General features: G+C 50.2%; 1 protein-coding gene across 2 annotated transcripts in view; it reads right to left on the reverse strand.

Moving 5' to 3' along the window:
* The window catches only part of DDC (dopa decarboxylase), an 82419-nt gene that overhangs the window by 43908 nt on the left and 18125 nt on the right, over window positions 1-20386 (reverse strand). For both annotated transcript variants that reach the window (XM_036115232.2, XM_036115226.2), the window contains 5 exons: window positions 18663-18874; window positions 15685-15798; window positions 13301-13420; window positions 7330-7464; window positions 6505-6648 (listed from right to left, as the gene is read on the reverse strand). In XM_036115232.2, coding sequence (XP_035971125.1) covers window positions 6505-6648; window positions 7330-7464; window positions 13301-13420; window positions 15685-15798; window positions 18663-18863 — 714 coding nt within the window. In that variant the 5' untranslated portion in view covers window positions 18864-18874. The remainder of the gene's footprint in view (window positions 1-6504; window positions 6649-7329; window positions 7465-13300; window positions 13421-15684; window positions 15799-18662; window positions 18875-20386) is intronic.

Consider the following 20386-nt stretch of genomic DNA (forward strand, 5'->3'; position numbering starts at 1 on the left):
GTTCGCTTCGTGTCTCTATCTAACCAATAAGACCCTGGAGGGCCCACTGGCCCTGCATGCAGTAGGTGCTCGATAAATGTTTGCCAAGTGAATGAATGACTAAGCGAATGAACCTGCAACTGTTGCATAGCCCATCATGATAAGTTTGGAAATATAACAAGTGGAGGTATCTGGCACCTGCTGCTGAGCCCACGAATTTGTCCACCATTTGCATGAGAGCCCACTAACAAGGATTATAAAATGTAGTCAGGGTAGATGCCTCCCAATAACATATATAAAACGTCCCGACAAAGCCTTTGGCCACTCTGAAATGCCCGCCAATGCTGCTTCATTTCAAAGTTCTCGCTAACTGGCAGGCACAGAGCCATCGTGAAATGCTTTGCTGCCTTCTGAAATCCCACCACCAAATCATGAACGCATGCTTTGATCGTCCTTCCTTTGTGTAGAAGTGTGAATATGTGATGAATATGTATGTGTTTTCAATACGACATTCTATAAAAAATACTTAAAGACAATAAAATTTATCTTCTAAGGATTCCTGAGGGAAGACCACAAAAGTTTACACTTTGTAAAATAATACAGAAAGAAGAGATGAAATTCGATCTCTCCCCCCATCCCTAAAACTCTCTACATCATTGTATTACTTAATACATACATTTGGATTTCCATCTCAAAGATGAAGGGAAAAAAACACTAAGAGACATTAGAGCTTTGACTTTGGTAAGGAGACATCTTGGTGAGGACGATCAGATCTTTCAGTAAACCCTTGTTTTTCAGTATTGCGGTTATAAGACACACAGAACTAATTGATTATGAAGCTGCGTACATATTTAACTTTAATTAAAATATAAATTCTAATGTAAATGACGTCTTACATTCTAATGAAGGAGCACATAAATGGGCAAAAGGGATAATAAATAATAGTAAATAATAAATAATACATCCTTCTCCCTCTTACCAGTATCACTACCATTAGCAAATGGTGTTGGAACAACTGGACATTCACATAAGAAAAAAAACAACAAAAAACAAAAAACTGAATCTGGACACAGACCTTACACCCTTCACAACAATTAGCTCAAAGTGGATCATAGACCTAAATGTAAAATGTAAAACTATAAAACTCCTAAAAGATAACACAAGAGAAAATCTATATCCTCTTGGGTGTGGGGATGAGTTTGTAGCTACAACACCAAAGGCATGATCCATGAATGAACAAAATTGATAAGATGGACTTGAGTAAAATTAAAAACTCCTGCTCTATGAAAGACATTTCAGAGAATGAAAAGTTACCCACTGAGAGAATATATTTGCAAAATGCAACTCTTGACAAAGGACTGATATCCAAAATTATAAAAAGAAGTCCCCAAACCCAACAGTAATAGAATACACAATCCAACTAAAACATGGGCAAAAGGTCTGAAGCTCACCAAAGAAGATATCCAAATGTCAAATAAGCCTATGACAACACCTTCAACAGCATACATCATTAGGGGATCTCAAATGAAAGCAACATTTAGATACCACCATACATCCATTTGAATGGCTAAAATCAAAAACACTGACAACACCAAATGCTGGTGAAGATGTGGGAAAACAGGAACTCTGTGATTCATAGCTCTTAGAAATGCAAAATGGTACCGCTGCTTTGAAAGAGAACCTGGCAGTTTCTCCTAACAATAAACTCTCTCTTGCCATATGCTCTAGCAATTACATGTGTTCCTGTTTATTTACCCAAACAAAGTGAAAAGTTACGTCCACACAAAAATCTGCACGAGTGTTCATAGCACTTTTTAAATAATTGCCAAAACTTAGAAACAACCAAGATGTCTGCGATATTGTGATTTATAAGGAGAAATACATATTTGGTCTTTGTCCCCATTTCTGACACAGAGCTCCTAAAACCCTTGGAATTTCCTAAGCACTGAAGGCCGCAAAGGTATCTTCTGTCATGTTAATGCGGTGACTTTTGGAAAGCTGCTCCGTTGCCTATGGATGCTGGCTAGCTGCCAAGAGAACCAATCCTGTTATTAGAGTATTGGAACTAGTAAGCCCTACCCCTGACCTCCAGGGAGGGGAGGGGGCTGAAGATTGAGTTCAATCACCAGTGACCAATGATTCAATCAATTGTGCCTATGTAATGAAGCCTCCATAAAAACCCCAAAGGGGGTTTGGAGAGCTTCAAGGCTGGTGAACAAGTGGAGATTTGGAGAGAATGGCACCAGGAGAGGGCATGGAAGCTCCATACCCCTTCCCCAGACCTTGCCTCAGGCATCTCTTCCATCTGGTTGTTTCTGAGTTATATCCTTTTATAACAAACCAGTGATTTAGCAAGTCAAATGTGTATCTGAGTTCTGTGAGCTGCTCTAACACAGGAATCAAACCCAAGGACGGGGCTCCCTGGAATTTCTGATCTATAGCCGTTGATCACGTGACAACCTGGAGTGACAAGTGGCAGCTGAAGTGGGGCAGTCTTGTAGGACTGAGCCTTCACCTGCGGGGTCTAATGCTGTCTCCTGGTAAACAGTATCAGAACTGAGTTAATTGCTTGGTGGTGCTGGAAAACCCCTGACTCAGAAATGGGTGCATCTTAATGTCCTTTGATAGGTACATCCAGACAATGGAATGCTATTCAGTGATTTTTTTTTTTTTTAAGAGAACTATAGGGGCACCTGGGTAGCTTGGTTGAGCGTCTGACTCTTGGTTTTGGCTCAGGTCATGATCTCAGGGTCGTGAGACTGAGCCCCTCATCTGGCTCCACATTCAGCGGGAAGTCTGCTTGAGTTTCTCTCTCTCCCTCTCCCTCTGCCCCTCCCTCCACTCATTCTCTCTCTCTCTCTCAAATAAATAAATAAATCTTAAAAAAAAAAAAAAGAACTTCCCCAACTGACGATTTCCCCAAAGAAATGACAAATCACAGATTCTGGAAGTTCTGTGAAACCCAAGGAGAATCAGCACAAAGGAACAATAGGTTTGCATCCTACTAAAACCGCCTAGACACAAAGACAAAAAGCAAATGCTACAAGCCGCCAGAGGGAAAAAGTCATGTTTCCACACTACATGCCTAAAAGCCACTCTGAGACTGACAGCCGACATCCAATGGGCTCATGTATTTAATCTGCCAAAAGAAAAGACCGTCCACCCTGGAACTCCAGACCCAGCAAAAATATCATTCGAAAGCGAAGGCAAAGTAAAGACATTTTCAGAAAAATAAGAACGGAGGCAATTGTATCAAAGTGCAAAATTCTCAAGACAGTTTTTCAGACAGAAAAAAAAAATGATCCCAGATGAAAGTAAGAAAATGCAGGAAAGAAAGATCAGTGGAAAGAGAAATATGAGATTTATATAAATAAATATCGGCTATATAAAATAACGATGTCTCATGGGATTTTAAATATACGTAGAATTAAAATATATAACAATAATAGCACAAAGGGGGAGGGGAGGCGTAATAATAAAATAAGATAAAGCTCGTAAGCTAAAAATGAAGAAAATGGAATAACATAAAACATTTGATAGTCTAAGACAAGAAAGCCTAGAAAAACCATCATATGAGAGGCAGACCAGATGGAAAACAAATAGTAAGATTGTAGAAATGCATTTAAATGTATCAATAATTTCCTTAGGTAAATGGAGAAAATTAAGAAAAACTGTCATGTTGGATTTATAAACAGATGAAAAGACAAAAACAATAACCCAGCAACAAGGGCCTACTGCCTATAAGAGACACAAGTATGAGAACAGAAAGGTACACAGGAAAGGAAACAATGTATCCTGGGACCACGGACTAACCAATGGAAACCAGATGTCATTGCAGGGACGTCAGTTCAAGCAGAAGACTAAGGGCGCATCTCTCAAGGATACATGGGTCATTCTGCAGGAAGTTTGGACAATTCTAGATGTGAGCGTGGCTGACTACTAAAACCTTAAACTACGTAAGAGAAACCTAGCCGGCCACAAAAGAAGTCATGGGTATGTCTACACCCACAGCTGGGATGCTCGCATGCCTCTCTCAAGAGCCGATTTGCACGGCCTTGGTTATTAGAAGATGGAAACTGATTTGTGTTCTTGCTTTGCTGTGATTGAATGGGGAACCAACTGTTTTTGTATTTTGTCTGTTTTCCCACTGGAATGTTGCCTATTTGCTTATTGAGATGTGAGCCTCCTCTAAGATTTACTTTATAATATACATTCTATTTTCCTGCCAACATTTGTCTTTTTATTTTGTTTATGAGTTTTGTGGTTTTTTTTTTTTTTTAAAGATTTTATTTATTTGTCAGAGAGCGAGCGCGCACAAGCAGGGGGAGTGGCAGACAGAGGGAGAGGGAGAAGGAGACTCTCCGCTGAGCAAGGAGACCAACTCAGGACTCGATCCCAGGACCCTAGGATTATGACCTGAGCCAAAGGCAGACAAGTAACCTACTGAGCCACCCAGGTGTCCCATGAGTTTTGTAGGTTTTATGAAATGAAATCTTCTCATCATTTTATGTGGTCTATTCCATTGCTTTCATTCTTCAAATCTGCAAGAGTGGGTCTTAATATATTTATTTTTCCTTAGGCGGGATATTCTAATGAGTCTTAGAAGATTGCTGGTATAGCTTCAAAAATATTTACCTCGTTTAAATAGAATCCTTTCAAACTATCCTGAAATTGTATGTGGGAATTTTAAAGGTAGTCTTTCTAACAAGAATGATCTCCCTTCCAAATCTTTGACAAATATTTATTGAGCGTCTGCTAAGTGTCAGGGGCAGGTTCCAGGAGCTGGGATAATGCGTTGATTACACGGACCCTCCCTTCACATAGTTTGCAGTACGGTGGGAAGAAGGAGGCAGTAAACAAATACACAGATAACTACGGGTGTCATGCAACACAGGGAAATGAAGCAGGACAGGGTGACTCAGATGACCTCTGGGCCAGCCTTGATCGCAGGCAGACACCTGCCTTGGCCATCAGCTCCTCCCACGAGCTACATCTGAATCTTCTCCATCCTCTACAGTGTAATTATTGGTAGATGATCTGGATTCCCCCTGGGAACTCCATAAATCAGGATCAAATTTTGTATCAAACCATACCCTCCATGCCTTCCCCCGTCACAAGTTAGATTTTCAATGAGGGGTAGTTCATTTGCATTGATAGGAACAATTTTTTTGGAGAAAAAAAAAGCTTGTCTCGAAGATTAAACCTTAAATTAAAAAAATAGTGGGCATGAGTAACACGTGGCCCATAAAAGTCTACCAAACCTAGATTGCTCTAACAGCTAGGAAACGCTCAGACACTGAGGACTGTTCAGGAGGCACATGAGCATCTTGAAATTGTTATGTAAAGCTTCCGTTTCTTTTTAAGATTTTTTTTTTTTTTAAAGATTTTATTTATTTATTTGAGACAGAGAGAATGAGAGAGAGAGAGAGCACATGAGAGGGGGGAGGGGCAGAGGGAGAAGCAGACCCCCTGCCGAGCAGGGAGCCCGATGCGGGACTCGATCCCGGGACTCCAGGATCATGACCTGAGCCGAAGGCAGTCGCTTAACCAACTGAGCCACCCAGGCGCCCTCTTTTTAAGATTTATTTATTTTTTTATTTGGGGGGGGCAGGGCAGAGGGAGAGGGAATCTCAAGCAGACTCCACGCCCAGTGCGGAGCCCAATTCTGAGTTCGATCCTAGGACCCTGAGATCATGACTTGAGCCAAAATCAAGAGTCGGACGCTTAACCCACGGAACCACCCAGGCGCCCCGGCTATGAAAAGCTTCTAAGGCCTGGCTCCCTCTCCAGAAATTCTGGTAAAAGTAACTGGGGCAGGGCCTGGGCATCAATATATTTTCAACACTCCCCAGGTATGTCTGGTGTGCAGCCAGGTTGAACACCATGAGGCTAGTGCCAAGATCACTGTTAATTGTCATGACACACGACATTGCATCCTACAGTGGCCTCATGGGGTGTGAGAACTCCCATGTCTAACCGCTCTAGTTGCAACACCAAGTATTTCCTCCCCACTGGAAAATGCCCATTTGTGCACAAGATGGGCAGAAACCTGGTGCTATTTGTCTAGTTAGATATTTTACCGATAATTGCTTGCAACACATCTCTTGCAAATGACGCATCTTGGTATCTGCTAAGAATACTGATCTAGGCGGTGAGGCCTTCTGGGTTTTATTTTTAATTTGGTTCACTGGTCCATCATCCATTCCTCATGACAGAGCATCTACATTGGCACAGAGGGCAGTCAAGGGACGATCACCTGGTGTCACTTTTAACAGGAGCAGAAATAAGACGTCTTGGCTTATCAGGATCCCCCGGGCCGGGTGCCCTGCTTCCTTCTTTCTGGGATTAGGCAGGCGGACGGAAAATTAAATGGAGTGTTGCTCCAGCCTCCCTCAAGGAGTGGTCACACGGCCACACAAGTACCGCAGAGCCTGTGACCAGCACGGCACGCAGGGCCCTGCCCCAGGCCCAGGCAGGGCTCGGAGACTCCCAGGGGCCCATACCCAACATGCCTGGTCGACTTACGAAGAAAGGAATCAGGCCCTCTGCTTTGTCTCTCTCCAGGGCCTCCTGCAGGGCAGAAGCACGCATGGCAAACTTGCCATCTGAAGGGATGGCTTTTATTTTCACTCCTCCGATTAATCCGGCTCTTTCCACTGAGGAGTGCGCCTGGAAGGAAGGCATCGGAGTTAGATTCTTGCATGCATGTGCGTGCCGTGTGCAGTGGCCGTGAGCCCCCCGCTCTGCAGAGAGCTCCCCGTGCTGCAGGCCCTCTGCGTCCCCCCTGCACCTCATTCCCGGTGTTGTCTCGGGTTCTGTGGAATCTCGCTTTTCAGATTAGTGAGCAAGCAGTGAGCAGAGTGAGCACACCCAGGTTCTTATCTGGGGGTTCCTCTCACCATGGGGCCTTAGGCCGCTTGGGGGCCACGCTCAGCACATGGTTTCTGGAGAAAAGGAGCCAAGGACACGGCACCATTGTGGGATGGTGGATCCACTGTGTCTCGGGGCCTCCCAGGAAGGCCAGCTCTTACTGAAGGTGCCCCTCCTGCCCTGTGGCTCCCACCATCACTGTCTCCTCTTCGACTCTGTCCTGGGGTCTGGATCCCGCTGTGGCTCCCAATGGCCGACAGGAGGTGCAGGATTCCAAGCTCCCCAGGCGCTCCCCCCATGACCCTGGCGGGTTACCCCCCTGGACCTGCATGAACTCACATGCACACTGACAGAATACCAAACACCCACGTCCAAGCACGGCTGTGGAAATGTCTGAAACGCCGCATGGTTTTGTTTGGATTGGATTGGACACAAAACAAGGATTCAGATCATAGAGGCTCAGTGGGGCTTTGCACTCACCTGATCCGATGAGTAGGCCACTAGCTTTTCCATGATGGCGCCCTGCGTCAGCCCTGGGGAGGCGGCCTGGAGGTGGCGCACCACCTTGGTCCGAGCGGCCAGCAAAGCCACCAGAGTGGCCTCGCTGGCACTTCCCTGGATCGAAGAAAAGGTCGCGATGAGCTTCAAGAGGCAGCAAAGGAATCAATGTTGAAACTGTTGGGAGGCATTAGCGTCCCTATTTTTCTTAAAAGAGGAATCTGAAGCTGCAAAGCTGATTGCCCTGCGCGTAGGAAGTGGATTCCGCCTCACTATGCCTGCCCCTGTAATTTGCGAAATAACCGTGTTTTTTAATTCTGTCATCATCAGGTGGGAAATGGATGCCCAGCAAGAGAGGGACTAACTTGGTCCAGGTGAGCAGCTAGCAAGTGGCAGGGGTAGCAGGGAGTCCCAGCTGCCTTCCAGGCGGCGGGGGGGGGGGGGGTCCCCACATGTATGGCCATGTCCCCCCTTCCCACTGCTCATGATCACCACCGCTCACGATCACCGCATCTTAAGTAAATCCTAGAAGAAACCCAGGAGCGGGACAGTATTAACATTAGAAAGGAAAAAAATAAAAGAAGGTAGATTTTGGTCGAGTATGAGAGATTTGTAAGATTTTAGGGTTTTTGCAGAGAAATATACAAGAAAATCATTAGCTCAACCTCCCCCGTTAACATTTCATCTTCCTTTCCCTTCAGCGATCCTGATTTCCTCTTCTGTTTTACCATTTCGATGCTTTTACTCATTCTTTTAAGCCAACACATATCCTACAGGGAGGCGGGTGAAGTTTGAACATAAATACATTGACTTGGGAGTTTTGTAGCTCAAATGCATGGACTCAAGTATACACGATACGATCTTCTTAATTTGGCCTGTGAGGTGGGTTTTGCACTTCTTCAGGCCATCTTGTCTTGAGCAATCACTGTAGAAGTGGTATTAGAACAAAGGTTCTGGACGTGGGCTTGGTGACCGCGCGGGGCTGTCTGGGGCCTCACAGATTGTTGCAATCAGCCTTGTCCGCTGGGAAGGGTGGGCTTCCTGCCGCGAACAGACACGGTTGCATGCGCTCATATAGCAAAGTGAAGAAACAGGGCTGGCAAGGCTAAATGGGCCATCACAGGGAATCCAAGCTCCCTGAGGGCAGGCACTGGACCTCCCACTCCAGTGGCCTGGGCTTCCTCCTGTGCCCCACAGTGTGTGTGTCCTGGATCCACTGGATCCTTCTCATCGGAAGTGAACCAGGAGAAGCTTCCCGAAAGACACAGCTTCTGAGTGCTGGAATCATCTGCCTTGTTCGGTCCCCAACACCCACGTGGGATTGCAGCCCCCTCCCTACCTCCCACCCTCTGCCTGTGGCCTTGACCCCCAAAGATCTGTTCTCCCCTGAACCACTTGCTAAGGAAAGGCTTTGAATCGCCATGCTAATTCATTATGGGGTTTGCCTCTCCGCTCTGTCCATGTGCTGAGACAAAGCTCCCCTCCTTCACGCAGCCAAAAGTGACTGAACCCATACAATACCCAACGAAAGAATGAAATCCTCAGTGGAGTCTCCAGAGCTCAGGGGCTCCCGGGCAGCCCACAGGCTCCGGCCCTGAAGTCAGAATTCAGGCAGATTTCCGGCCCTTTGTGGAAAGCTGAGCTGAGCTTTGCCCGGGAGAGAGGAGCAGGGGGTCTGTTCTGGAACTGAGGCTGTGTAATGACATCTTAGCTTTACTGCAGCAGGGACAAAGGTTGCCATGGCAAGCTGGCTATGAAGCAGAAGGAAATGCTGGTGACAAGTGACTCAGGGGCCAGAACCGCCCTTTCCTCCTCTGGGTGTTTCAAGTGTTACCACACACGTGGCGAGCAATTGGCTTTTCTTCCACAAGAGCTTTCAAACCCAATTAAGAGACCATTTTCCGGCCCGGTTTGTCCAGCTCAGAGGATGACTTGCCATTTGACTCTGTTGCCCGTCACCGTGCTGACGTCTAGAAGCTGGGACTATGGCCTGGAGGGGCGCAGCGTCCCTCCACAGCTCTGGCCCCGCGGCGGTCACCAGGCCATGGTGCTGTCTGGGTCTCACAGATTGCAGACAATCAGCCTTGTCAGCTGGGCAGGGTGGGCTTCCTGCCGCAGACAGACACGGTTGCATGCGCTCATACAGCAACACGGAGGGACCTGGGCTCGAAGGAGGATTTGACCCCAGGGGCCAAGAGATGCCAGGATGATTCCCAACCGATGCTGGGGCGGCCGGTGTCTCTGTAAAATGGGATTGTCTTTAAAGTAAGGATAATTGCAAGATGAACCTCTGGATACTCTAACCCAAACCAAGAGTCACAGATGAGCTGGTGGAATTCGTCCTTGCCTTGCCTCTAGTTAGCTTGTGCTCTTGGGCACGATACGCTCCCTTTCTTGGCTCCAGGTTCCTCAGCGATAAGAAAAGTCATTGATAATGCAGTCAACCCTCATAACTATTTGCAGGTTGAAAGAGGATCGCATGAAGCACTAGGAATAAGCCTAGCCCAGAGAGGGCATTCAGTAAAAAGTCACTGTTGGTATAAAGGGCACGCCTGAGATTATGGGGTATTTGTAAGATTTTTGAGAAGCATCAAATTAGAAGAATCATCTCGGCCGGCTGAAAAGAGCCGAATGCGAAATTGTTTTAGTCATAAGATCCAATGACCCAGAAACACTCTTTTTATTTTTGTGAGGTTTTTTTTTTTTGACTTTTTGTGGAGCATGAACGGTGGATATGGTCTTAATTCAGAGAGCCTCAGCAGGAAGGCGATAATTTCCTTAGAAGATCGTTGCACTTGCCCTAAATGGTATCCTCTGAGATGTTATTTATAAAGGGGAAAATCTGATACAATGTATGTCATGTATTATTTACATAAACTGTGATGCATCGTAGAAAATAATGCAATAATATCCTCAAAGGATGGGAAATGCTCCCAACAAAATAGTGGGTAAAATACCATCCAGAAAATATTGTATTATCCCAATCTTGTATATACACACACACACACACACACACATGCAAGGACTGAAATAATACCAGAAGTCTGCCCCCAAACGGTCCTGTATCTTTTCCATTTTTACTGTCAAGGTCTGCTTTTCTCTATCTTTTTTTTTTTTTTTCTGTCAGAGAGAGCGAGAGCACAAGCAGGGGGAACAGGAGATGGAGAAGCAGACTCCCTGTTGAGCAGGGAGCCCGTTTCGGGGCTCCATCCCAGGACCCTGGGATCATGACCTGAGCCCAAGGCAGACACTTAACCGACTGATGGCCCCAGGAGCCCCATGGGTCTGGTTTTCATGAATGGAAAGGGGACGACACTTTTGTAAAGAGGAATAGCAGAACCAAAGTGGATCTTGAAGGGATAAACGGGCAATGTGGAAAATGGAAACTGGTGTGGAGAAAACAATGAGCAATTCCCTCCAAAATAGAGAGGAGAAAATGACCAAAAAAGGAAAATAACCTAAGAAAGCTGGAAATGACAGGAGAGGTGGCCGCCTTGTGGAAAATGGAAGGTCCTGGAAAACCCACAAAGGGCTTTTGGGAGGGCGGCCCACAGTGACAGGTGCAGCAGAAGCAAGACTTCCCCGGGGGGGAAGAAGGAGCTGAGTCTGGATTAATAGGGCTCACCCAACAGGGGGGCGGAAGGGGGTGGGGGGCGCTCAGAGTGAATGGGACAGACGAGAAAAGTGGATCTGGGCACACTGTGTGGAATTACAAAGGAAAAGTAAAGTCTGCCGCCAGCATCCAGGTGGCCGGGAGTGTGAGCTCTCCCCAGACCTGGAACTGAGTCAAGTAGGATTCAAAGCCAAAGTCCCCTCCCCGAAACTCTGCTCTCCTTCTGCCCCGCTGCGGCCGCCTGCTCTTCTGTCAGTACCCGGACTCTGCCCTTCCTTAGAGGAGGGACCGCTGTGGTGGCCTCTGGAGAACCAGGTCGGCTGTTCTGGAGTTTGCAGAGCCGCCAACCTCTTCCAAGGTGAGGAGCAGGGGAGGGGCGCAGCCTCCCTCCCTGAGGCCAGCAGGTACATGACAGCCTCGCCCTGGGTCCAGGGAGCTGAAATAGTTTGCCCTTGTGAGGAAATCCTTGTTCTACTGTGTTCACGTTTAAGGCTGGCTCACGGCCTCAAATCGAAACCTGCTCAGAATCAGTGTCGGAGGATGGAAGTTTCGAGAACCAGAGACGGGGAGGCAGGAGAGGACAGAGGGAAGGGCTCTCAGCCTGGCCACGGTGGCCGCAAAGAAGTCAGCCAGCAGTCCCAGTGCGTGGCTCTTCGGAGTGACCTGAGCTGGGCCCAGGAATGCCCCTTCCTGAGCCAAGGCCTGTCGAGTCCAAGCTCGAGGGGTCGGGTCTGGGACTCCCTCCGTGACTCTGACGCAAAGTGCGTGCAGTTGGCCGAATAAGGCCTCCCAAAGATGTCCAGGTCTTAATCCCAAAGCTGTGAGTGTTTACGTGGAGACAGGGATCTTGCCGATGGGATTAAGAGCCGTGACACAGGATTATCTTGGATTATTTGAGGGGGCTCTTGAAAGTGGAGAACCTTCCTCATCTGTAGTCAGAGGGAGACGTGACTGAGAAAGAGGGGTCAGAGAGATGGAACACTGTGGGCTTTGGAGATGGAGAAGGGGCCATGGCCCAGCCCTGTGGGAAGCTTCCAGAAACTAGAAAAGGCAAGGCAAGATGCTTGCCTGGAGCTTCCCGGGTGTCAGACGCCTGAGCTACAGAATTGTAAGATGATAGGTTTGTGCTGTTTGTTTGTTTTTCTGATTTTATTTATTTATTTGTCAGAGAAAGAGAGAGAGAGAGAGCACAAGCAGGGGGAAGGGCAGAGGCAGAGGGAGAGGCAGGCTCCCAGCTGAGCAGGGAGCCCGATGCGGGGCTCGATCCCAGGACCCTGGGATCATGACCTGAGCTGAAGGCAGAGGCTTAACGACTGAGCCACCCAGGCGCCCCAGGTTTGTGCTGTTTTAAGCCACCAAAATTTGCAGCAACAGCAACAGAAAACGGACACACGGAAGTGAGAAGCCCTGGTCTGGGTGAGCAGCAGGCCAGCCCCGGGCAGTGGGGGCTTGCGTCCTACCTGACTTTGGCCACACCAGCCGGGTGATGGCACACAGTCCGGACTCAGCACTTTCACTGGCCCACGGGCAGATTAACAGTTGCTTTAACTGAGTCCCGGAGCCTTTAAATCCAACGGTGCTTTCTCAATTTCAGAGTCCTATACTTGACACCAGAAGAATGATGTCAAGGAGGGGGGTGGGTTCAACAGAGCCCATCGTGCATGCTGGGAAATAGAAAGAGCACAAAGCCCACATCGCCTTGGTGCATTTGTCCGGAGGCTCCCGGTGGGAAGTGACTGTCCCTGACGATGCCTGGGACATCATTGCTGTCAACAACACACATCCAAAGAGGAGAATGAATGACACGGTGCGTAGAAAAGGCAGCAACGTCAAGTGACCTTGGTTCTCATTGACATAGAACTTTCTAGAAGCTGTGGAAGGACTCCGTCACAGGTGCGCTCCCTGCTCGAAGGACAGTGATCAGGGTGGTGGCAGTCACGGCTCTGCAGTCAGACAGATGTAGGCTCAGAGCCCAGCTCAGAACTGATCAGCGGGGGGGGGCTAGGGGGGCTGGTGGGCCAGTCACCCCACGGCTCTGCGCCTCAGTGCCCTTGCCTGTCAAATGGTGTTAAAATGGCCCCTAATTCCTAGTCTGTTGTAGAATTAAACGAATTAATGCCTGCAAAGTGCTCAGGCGCCACTTTGATCTATGGAGCTTGGGGGAGGGAGGGACAGACAGCGCCAGGACCCAAATCCAGATCCAGAGGCTTCCTGACTGCTTGTTCCCCAGAAGGACACACAGGAAGCTCAAGCACCTCTTTTTTTTCCACCTGCCGCTATGGCCCTGGGACGTCACCCTCAGCGTTCCGGGAAGCTGAACACCCCTCCCCTGCTGCTTACCTGGATCACTCCGCCCCCTTCTCCCACTTGCCCCGCCAAAAATGCCTCTGGCAGCTTCAGCATCTTCCCCAGCCAGTCCATCATCACGGTCTCCAGCTCTGTGCACGCCGGACTCGCGGCCTAGCGGGGAGGGAAGCCCGGAATCAGCCACCTGCCGGCTTGTCATGGACGGGTACGCTCTGTCACTTAGGATCTCAGCATCAGTTTCATAAAAAGGCTTAAACATTTGCCAAAGGCCCATCCCTGGGTAGGGTTAATGTGATGGCATGCTCTCCCACCCGGGGGTCCCAGGGAGAAGCATCAGCTGAGACTTGTCCTCCCCCCACTCCCCTCTTACCCACCAACTGGGCACAGCCGCAGGACCCCTCGCTCTGGAAGCTCTGAAGCAATAGGGGGGCCCACTCTGGGCACGTGCCGTGCGGAGCGCTTAGCACACACACCATCCCTCTTCTTTCTCGCCCTCAAAGAACTGAGGGAACCACAGTCCCCAGATCCCAGATCTGCCCCAGGAGGGACGGTGACTTCCCCATCCCCCATCTCTAGAGGCTGGTGTCAAAACAAGGGCCGGGTCTTGCAGGACTTGGGGAGCAGCAGGAGGGTTTACTCTTCCACTGAACCTCAGATTAAAACCTCCCAGTCCCGGAGGCTGTTCAAACGCCTGAAATGAGCTGAAAGGAGTTTCAGACCTGTGCCCTTTGACCAGGACTCGTGGGAGAATGGCTGGGATGGAAGGCACAGCCCAGAATGACCCCAGTGCGCTGGGCTGCGCTCCACCACATGCAGCCCCATCTAGCCACATCCGTGTATATACAGAAGGATCTAGAAAGACACACTGGTGGAGTCTCCTATATAGTCACAAGTGAGAGCAGCAGTGAGACTGGACGCAGTCCGGGAGGTAGGTTCCAGGTGGCCCGAATCCCCTGGGAACCCCCGGGCAGGTCGCTGACCTCGCCTTTTATGGGCTCGAGATGGTGCTCTGCAATCTTGGACGCTCCTCTGTCATTGCACAGGGGCGAGGACAGGTTGGCTTGGTCCCCACCCAAGGATGCACACCAGCCCATGATGCATGGCTGGTAAGAACGAGCAGAATGTTCTCCCTGCTAGTCTGCCCTGGGGGAGGGTCCTACCCCATCCTAGCCAAGACCAGCTCCAGGCGTGGGAACTGCACTCACTATTAGGAACCCATGTCTTGGCCAGCACAGCCGAGGGGCAGGGAGGCAGCCCTCCCAGGCTCCAGAGAAATCAGAGCGTCCGCAGAAAGAACAGACATCATGGGATAGATGCCGAGTCACCCCGAAGGGACAGGATGGCTCTGGACTAGCCGAGCTAGCTCATGAAAGAAAGTGTCCTTCAGAAAGGGGTGCTCAGCAAAGACAAAGGGAGGAGGTGACCGAGGCCACCCTGTCCGTGCTCATGCTGCTCTCAGCACCTGGCAGAGAGCAGTTCAGAGAGCCACGGCAGGGAGCCTGGGATGACCCCCCCAACCCTTCCCGGGAGGCTGACTCCGTCCCCCAGCAACTCCGGACAGACAGACAGACAGATGGAAGTCTCAGTCTAAAGAGCAAGCGAGGCAGGTTGGGGGGAGCAGGGAGATGCTGGGTCCCGCCGCTCGGCACTAAGCATTCATAAACCAACACCGCCTTCACCTGCCTTGGGTCCTTGGGCAGCACGAGTCAGCACCCATGAGTCCACTCAGCTCCAAGGCACGAGCCAGGTGGCACTTTGGACCCAGGAGGCCCTGGGATCCCCGATGCTGTTGGCAGGCCATCGCTCTACTTCTGAGTGCTCTGCGTGTAGGGAGGAGGGAATCCCTCCAGTAGCACTGGGCCTGGGAGCAGGGAGCCACACAGAGGAGCCAAGCCTGGCCGCTCCTCTGGTATTTTATCCCCAGATGAGGTGGCGCCAGGACGTCTGGCATGGGGGGCAGGAGTTGGCCCCATTTCCAGAGCCGCCTGCCCCGCATCACTCCATGCGGGTGATGGGCGGGGGCCTCGCCAGGCTGCGGACGGATGGAATGAGCCCCGGGCAGCTGCAGAGTATATAGAAATCCTCTGGAATGCTCGGGAGGAATGCAGATGCCCAGGCATGGGCTGCAGAAACTCCAGGGCCTTGGCTGTGATTTTAATTCATACCAAGTACCTCTAAAAAGAAGAAGTGCTGCTATGCAGAACTGGGCTATTTTCCAGAAAGGAGACTTTATCTCGTTCTATCTCCCTGAATTCCAAGTTCCCTTACGAGGCACTCTCTCCAAGGCTGAGTCCTTCTCCCTTCCCTTCCCACAGGTGCCACTGCCACCTGCTCAGGTCCTGCGGGCACAGGAGCCCTGTCCCCACGGCAGCATCTCCCACCATTGCCAGGATCCCCCAGGGTCGCCCCGAGCTCACCCAGGAGAAGCCGATGCAGCCGATGGCCCCACACAGTATGTCTGCAAGCAGGGCTGGGTACGAGTTGGCCGTGGGGAAGTAGGCGAAGAAGTAGGGGTTGTGCCAATGGGTCACCTGTGTGGAGACATTGGGGTGTGAGGGAGCCCAGCCCCACGGGGGGAGGACCCAGGTCCCCTCTGTTTGCCCACACGGCAGGTGAGGTCTTGAAAAAGCAACACTGTATCTTATATCCTGGTTAGGTGCACTTGGCAGACAAAGAGCAACAACAGAGGCCCCATCTCCCTGGTTAGAAGCCTCGTTTTCCTAAAACTGCTCTAAAAAAGTAAAATCCATATTAGAAAAAAAAAACCAAACCCGATTTCACAGATTCGTCAGCTGGTCTTCCTGCCACCAACTCAATCTCCTATGCAAGTCACCCCTCCAGCAACCCTAGCTCCATCACCCCCCACATCCCTCCTCTCTTCTGTCCCCAGCCTTGCTGTCGGGGAGCCCAGGCTGGGGCAGCAGTGGGGCCACACCAGGGGGTCAGGGGGCAGGGAGCAGATGTGCAAAGACATGCCCGGTTAGGGAGGCAGGGGCCCAGCAAGCCCGCTGGGAATGGGCATGAAAGCAGGACTGGCTGGGAACATCTCAGAGTCTGGGAAGAAGATGGGGGAGGGGAGAAAATGGGGGGAGGAGGGGCTGTTGACCAGCCTGTCAGGAGGGAACAGAATAAATAAAGCATTTAAGACACCCTCCTCGGGGCGCCTGGGTGGCTCAGTCATTAAGCGTCAGCCTTCGGCTCAGGTCATGATCCCAGGGTCCCGGGATCAAGCCCCGTATCGGGCTCCCTGCTCAGCAGGGAGCCTGCTTCTCCCTCTCCCGCTCCCCCTGCTTGTGTTCCCTCTCTCCCTGTGTCTCTCTCTGTCAAATAAATAAATAAAATATTAAAAAAAGAAAAAAAAAAGACACCCTCCGCCCCTGGGCAGTGGAGGTATTCTTGCCAACACGCCTCATTTTCATGGTCTGGAGAAAAATGCGAATACATCTTTAATAAACTAGTTACAAACTGTCCATTGGGCCCCGTGTGGCACAAAAGACCACCCTGGTTGTGAAGGTAGCCGACTGGGAGCTCTCTGAGAACTGGGAGCGGTCCTGGGGACTTAAGACCAGTCCTGCTCTCGCCACGGTCACCCCCCACCCCAGGTTGAGGGCGGGGAGCCAGCATGGATGCTCCTGGAGCACTGAGCAGGGGAGGGATGGACACGTACTACAGAAACCCAGGGAGGACCAGGGGATTCGGTCTGGGGTGGGGGCAGGGGTGGCCAGGAGCTTGTGGGGACCAAGAAGGAGGGAGCAATGGTCTGGAGAGAGCTAGAAGCTCAGCACAGTCCCAGCCTGGGGGGCTCAGGCAAGAGAGGCTGCTGGTGGAGCTGAAAGGGGTATAGGGAATGGCAGGTCCAGTGTCTAGGGCCTACGAGATACTTTTAGGGGCCCAGAAAATATTTTAATTTCTTTGAAGAATCAGAAGGAAGAAGTAAACATTCAGGTCCAGGGAAAAAAAGTAATCTAATGCTAATACATTCATGTCCACGTCAGTGCCTTTGCAAATTATAAATTCCCATAGTTCTAAGGAGGAAGGGGCCCACAGGCCCCAAAGGCCCCTCACTGTGTCCCCTCCCTGCTTGCCCTGACACCTGGCGAAGGACAGGAGTGATTCTCCACTGGGGATCCCTGCACCTTTGCTTTCACGCTCAACTGATGCTCACACCGCACTCGAGATGGATATTCCTGCACTCACTCCGCATACCTGCAGACAGGAGCCCCGAGAGCTCATCTACTGTCCCTTGCAGCCCACCCAGGGACCCAGGGACCCAGGACCGTGCACATCCCAGGGACCCAGGACCGTGCACATCCCAGCGCAGCTCTGCACACTGAATGCCCCCTTCTCACACCGCCAGAAAACTCCAAATTCTATTGTCTCCCACATCCCCCGTTATGGAGGGCATGTTTGTGCTCCCCAAATTCCTATGTTGAAGCCCTAACCCACACTGTAATGACATTAGGAGTGGGGTGTGAGGGATGCCCAGAGGTGGCCATCCACAAGCCAGGCTGAGAATCCTTATCAGGAACCAAATCTGCTGGCACCTTGATCTCACACTCCCAATCTCGGGACTATGAGAAGCAAATAAATGTCTGTGGTCTGAGCCACCCAGGCCCAGAATGCTTTACCACCCCCTCTGCCTGACATTTAACCACACCTCGCCTGGAAGGGCTTAGTGCCTTAGTGCGGAGCGACTCAGTGTGTTTGCACAACCTCAAAGGCGAGAACAAGAATCCCCCACTTCGCTCCAAGCCCAAATGTCAAGGGAAACCCCTGGGAGGTGGAAAGTGAGCAGCAGGTCTGAAAGAGGCATTCTGGTCTGGAGGAACAGCCCTACCCCGGCTCGGTGGCCCCGTGACTCAGTGGCTTCAGATAAAGAGGTCTGCCTCCATGGACAGAATCTGCACAGAAGCAGGGTCACACACCCCTCATTCTCAAGTAAAATAAATAATTTCTTCCGGGCATGCAATTTGCCTTGCTAAACACAAGAATGTTAGAAATGTGCTTGCTTTATTTTGAGCAAGGAACTTACTTGAAACAAACCACCAGGGGTCTATGTCCCCCAAAGGTCCTATGAGGGCTCACGCATGTACCAGGGGCTCAGGGTGGGGCCTGACCTGGGGATCTATGGAGGAAAGCATACTCATTGCCCTAGGAGTCCACACAATCTGGGGTGCAGTCCTGGCCCCATCACTTACTAGCTGTGTGACCTCAGGCTGAACACCTAACCTCTCTGGGCCTCTGTTGGCTCCGTTGGCTCACCAGCAAGGTGGCCGTGAGGACCTATGCCTAGCATAGGACTCCACCTAGCATAACACGTGTGACCTGCCCAATTCCCAGTAGGTGCCACCTTAATGCTAACCCTTCTGTTTCGCAGCCTTGGGTCCAGACTTACCCCTGGCATGATTATCTTCTCAACATCGTTGAGGATGTCCTCAAATGTGTCTGGCTCCTCGGGGGCAGTGGTGGGGATCAGGGGCCGCAGGTAGCCGGGCTCCACATCGGGGTAGACCTGGCGCCCCTCGATGCCTTCCAAGTAGTCAGCCACAAAATCCACCATCTCCTTCCCTCTCCTTCGGAATTCACTGGAGTTCATGGTGGCAGAACCTTCACAGTGCGAGAAAATAAATCAGTTAGCAAATATGACAACCTCTAAACTGGACTGGGGCAGTTACCAGCGAACTGACTGCTGGGGCCACCTGGGCGGTGACGGAAATACCCAGATCCCAGGTCGGGAGCACCTCCCTCCATGTCTGGATGGATGGAAGCACCACTGGTTTTGAACACGTAAGTCCCACGCTCATCCTACCATTGGCCAACACTCTCGTCTTACCACCTGCATCAGTGAATGGGGCTAGAAGCACACACTTCTTGTCCTGGTCCATCCCAACCCTCATGACAAACACGGACCAAGTCCTGCCTTGCCCCTCACTAGCTGCTGGACAGAGACAGGCAAGCATAACTCTCTGAGCCTCTGTGCCCACAGGAGAGCTGAAGGTGACAAAGCCGATTCCTCAGGAAAGTGTGGAGGTGAACTCACATGGTGAGTGTCAAGCACTCAGTCAGTCCAGAGCCCGGTGTGCGTAACCTCCCGCCAGCTTGTGTCTGCTTCCTTTCGATTCCATCCCAGCTGGGACCACACCCCTGCGTGCAACCTGCGTCCCAGACCCAGCGCTTTCCTTCCTCATGACATCAGGAAGATGCAGGTGATTCTGGTTACTCGGGGCAGTTAGGGTCCATAAAGTCTCCTTGGACACCACAGCATTCCCCAGGGGAAATGCAGGGTAAGGATCCTGAATCTCTGGTCACAGATAGGTCAACCAATCAGTACACAATATTGTTGTAATTTTTTAAAGATGCTTTATTTGATATTCATAATTAAGTTTGGACTCATGGCCAACTGCACGATAACTCATGCCAGGAAGCTTCTCCAACACACAGCCTGAGGTCACACAGCTAGTAAATGATGGGGCCAGGACTGTACCCCAGATTGTGTGGACTCCTAGGGCAATGAGTATGCTTTCCTCCAACACATCATGCTTTGTGCATGGAGGACCCGTACAGTGTGCTTCAGATTTTATTTTATTTATGGTCAGGAAAGCGCCACGAGTATGGATTTCGGGATCACAAACGAATTTTAGCAGGTAGGTGAATTTGCACGTAGGAGATCTGTGAATAAGAAGAACTGGCTGTATTTTTGAAACAGGGAACTGGGACAATGCAAAGAAAGGTATTCATCTGGAATCCCACCACTCAGAATTCTGATGCATGTCCTTCCAGAATGCTTCCTGTATTTGTAAGGGACCACTGGGTGCTAAGCAAGGGGTGCATTTTTGAATTCTTCCCACAGTTCAAAGCTTCATAATTCACGATTGACTTTTCCATGGGGATACGTGCTGGGTGGGGGGTGATTCTACACTTTCTGTATGTAACACAGGTGATGAATTTGGTGTCGGAATGCCAGCACATCTTCCATTGATTCCCATTGTCCGTGCTGGGTTTCTGTGGAGTTTTTTCAACCATATTTATGAGGTAAAAGGTATTAAAGAGGAATGGTTCACCAGACACTTGTTAAACACAACAAGAAGATTTTATTCAAGACTATTGCAACAGGGGAGG

This window comes from Halichoerus grypus, chromosome 12, assembly GCF_964656455.1.
Source record: "Halichoerus grypus chromosome 12, mHalGry1.hap1.1, whole genome shotgun sequence".
NCBI classification, from domain to species: domain Eukaryota; kingdom Metazoa; phylum Chordata; class Mammalia; order Carnivora; family Phocidae; genus Halichoerus; species Halichoerus grypus.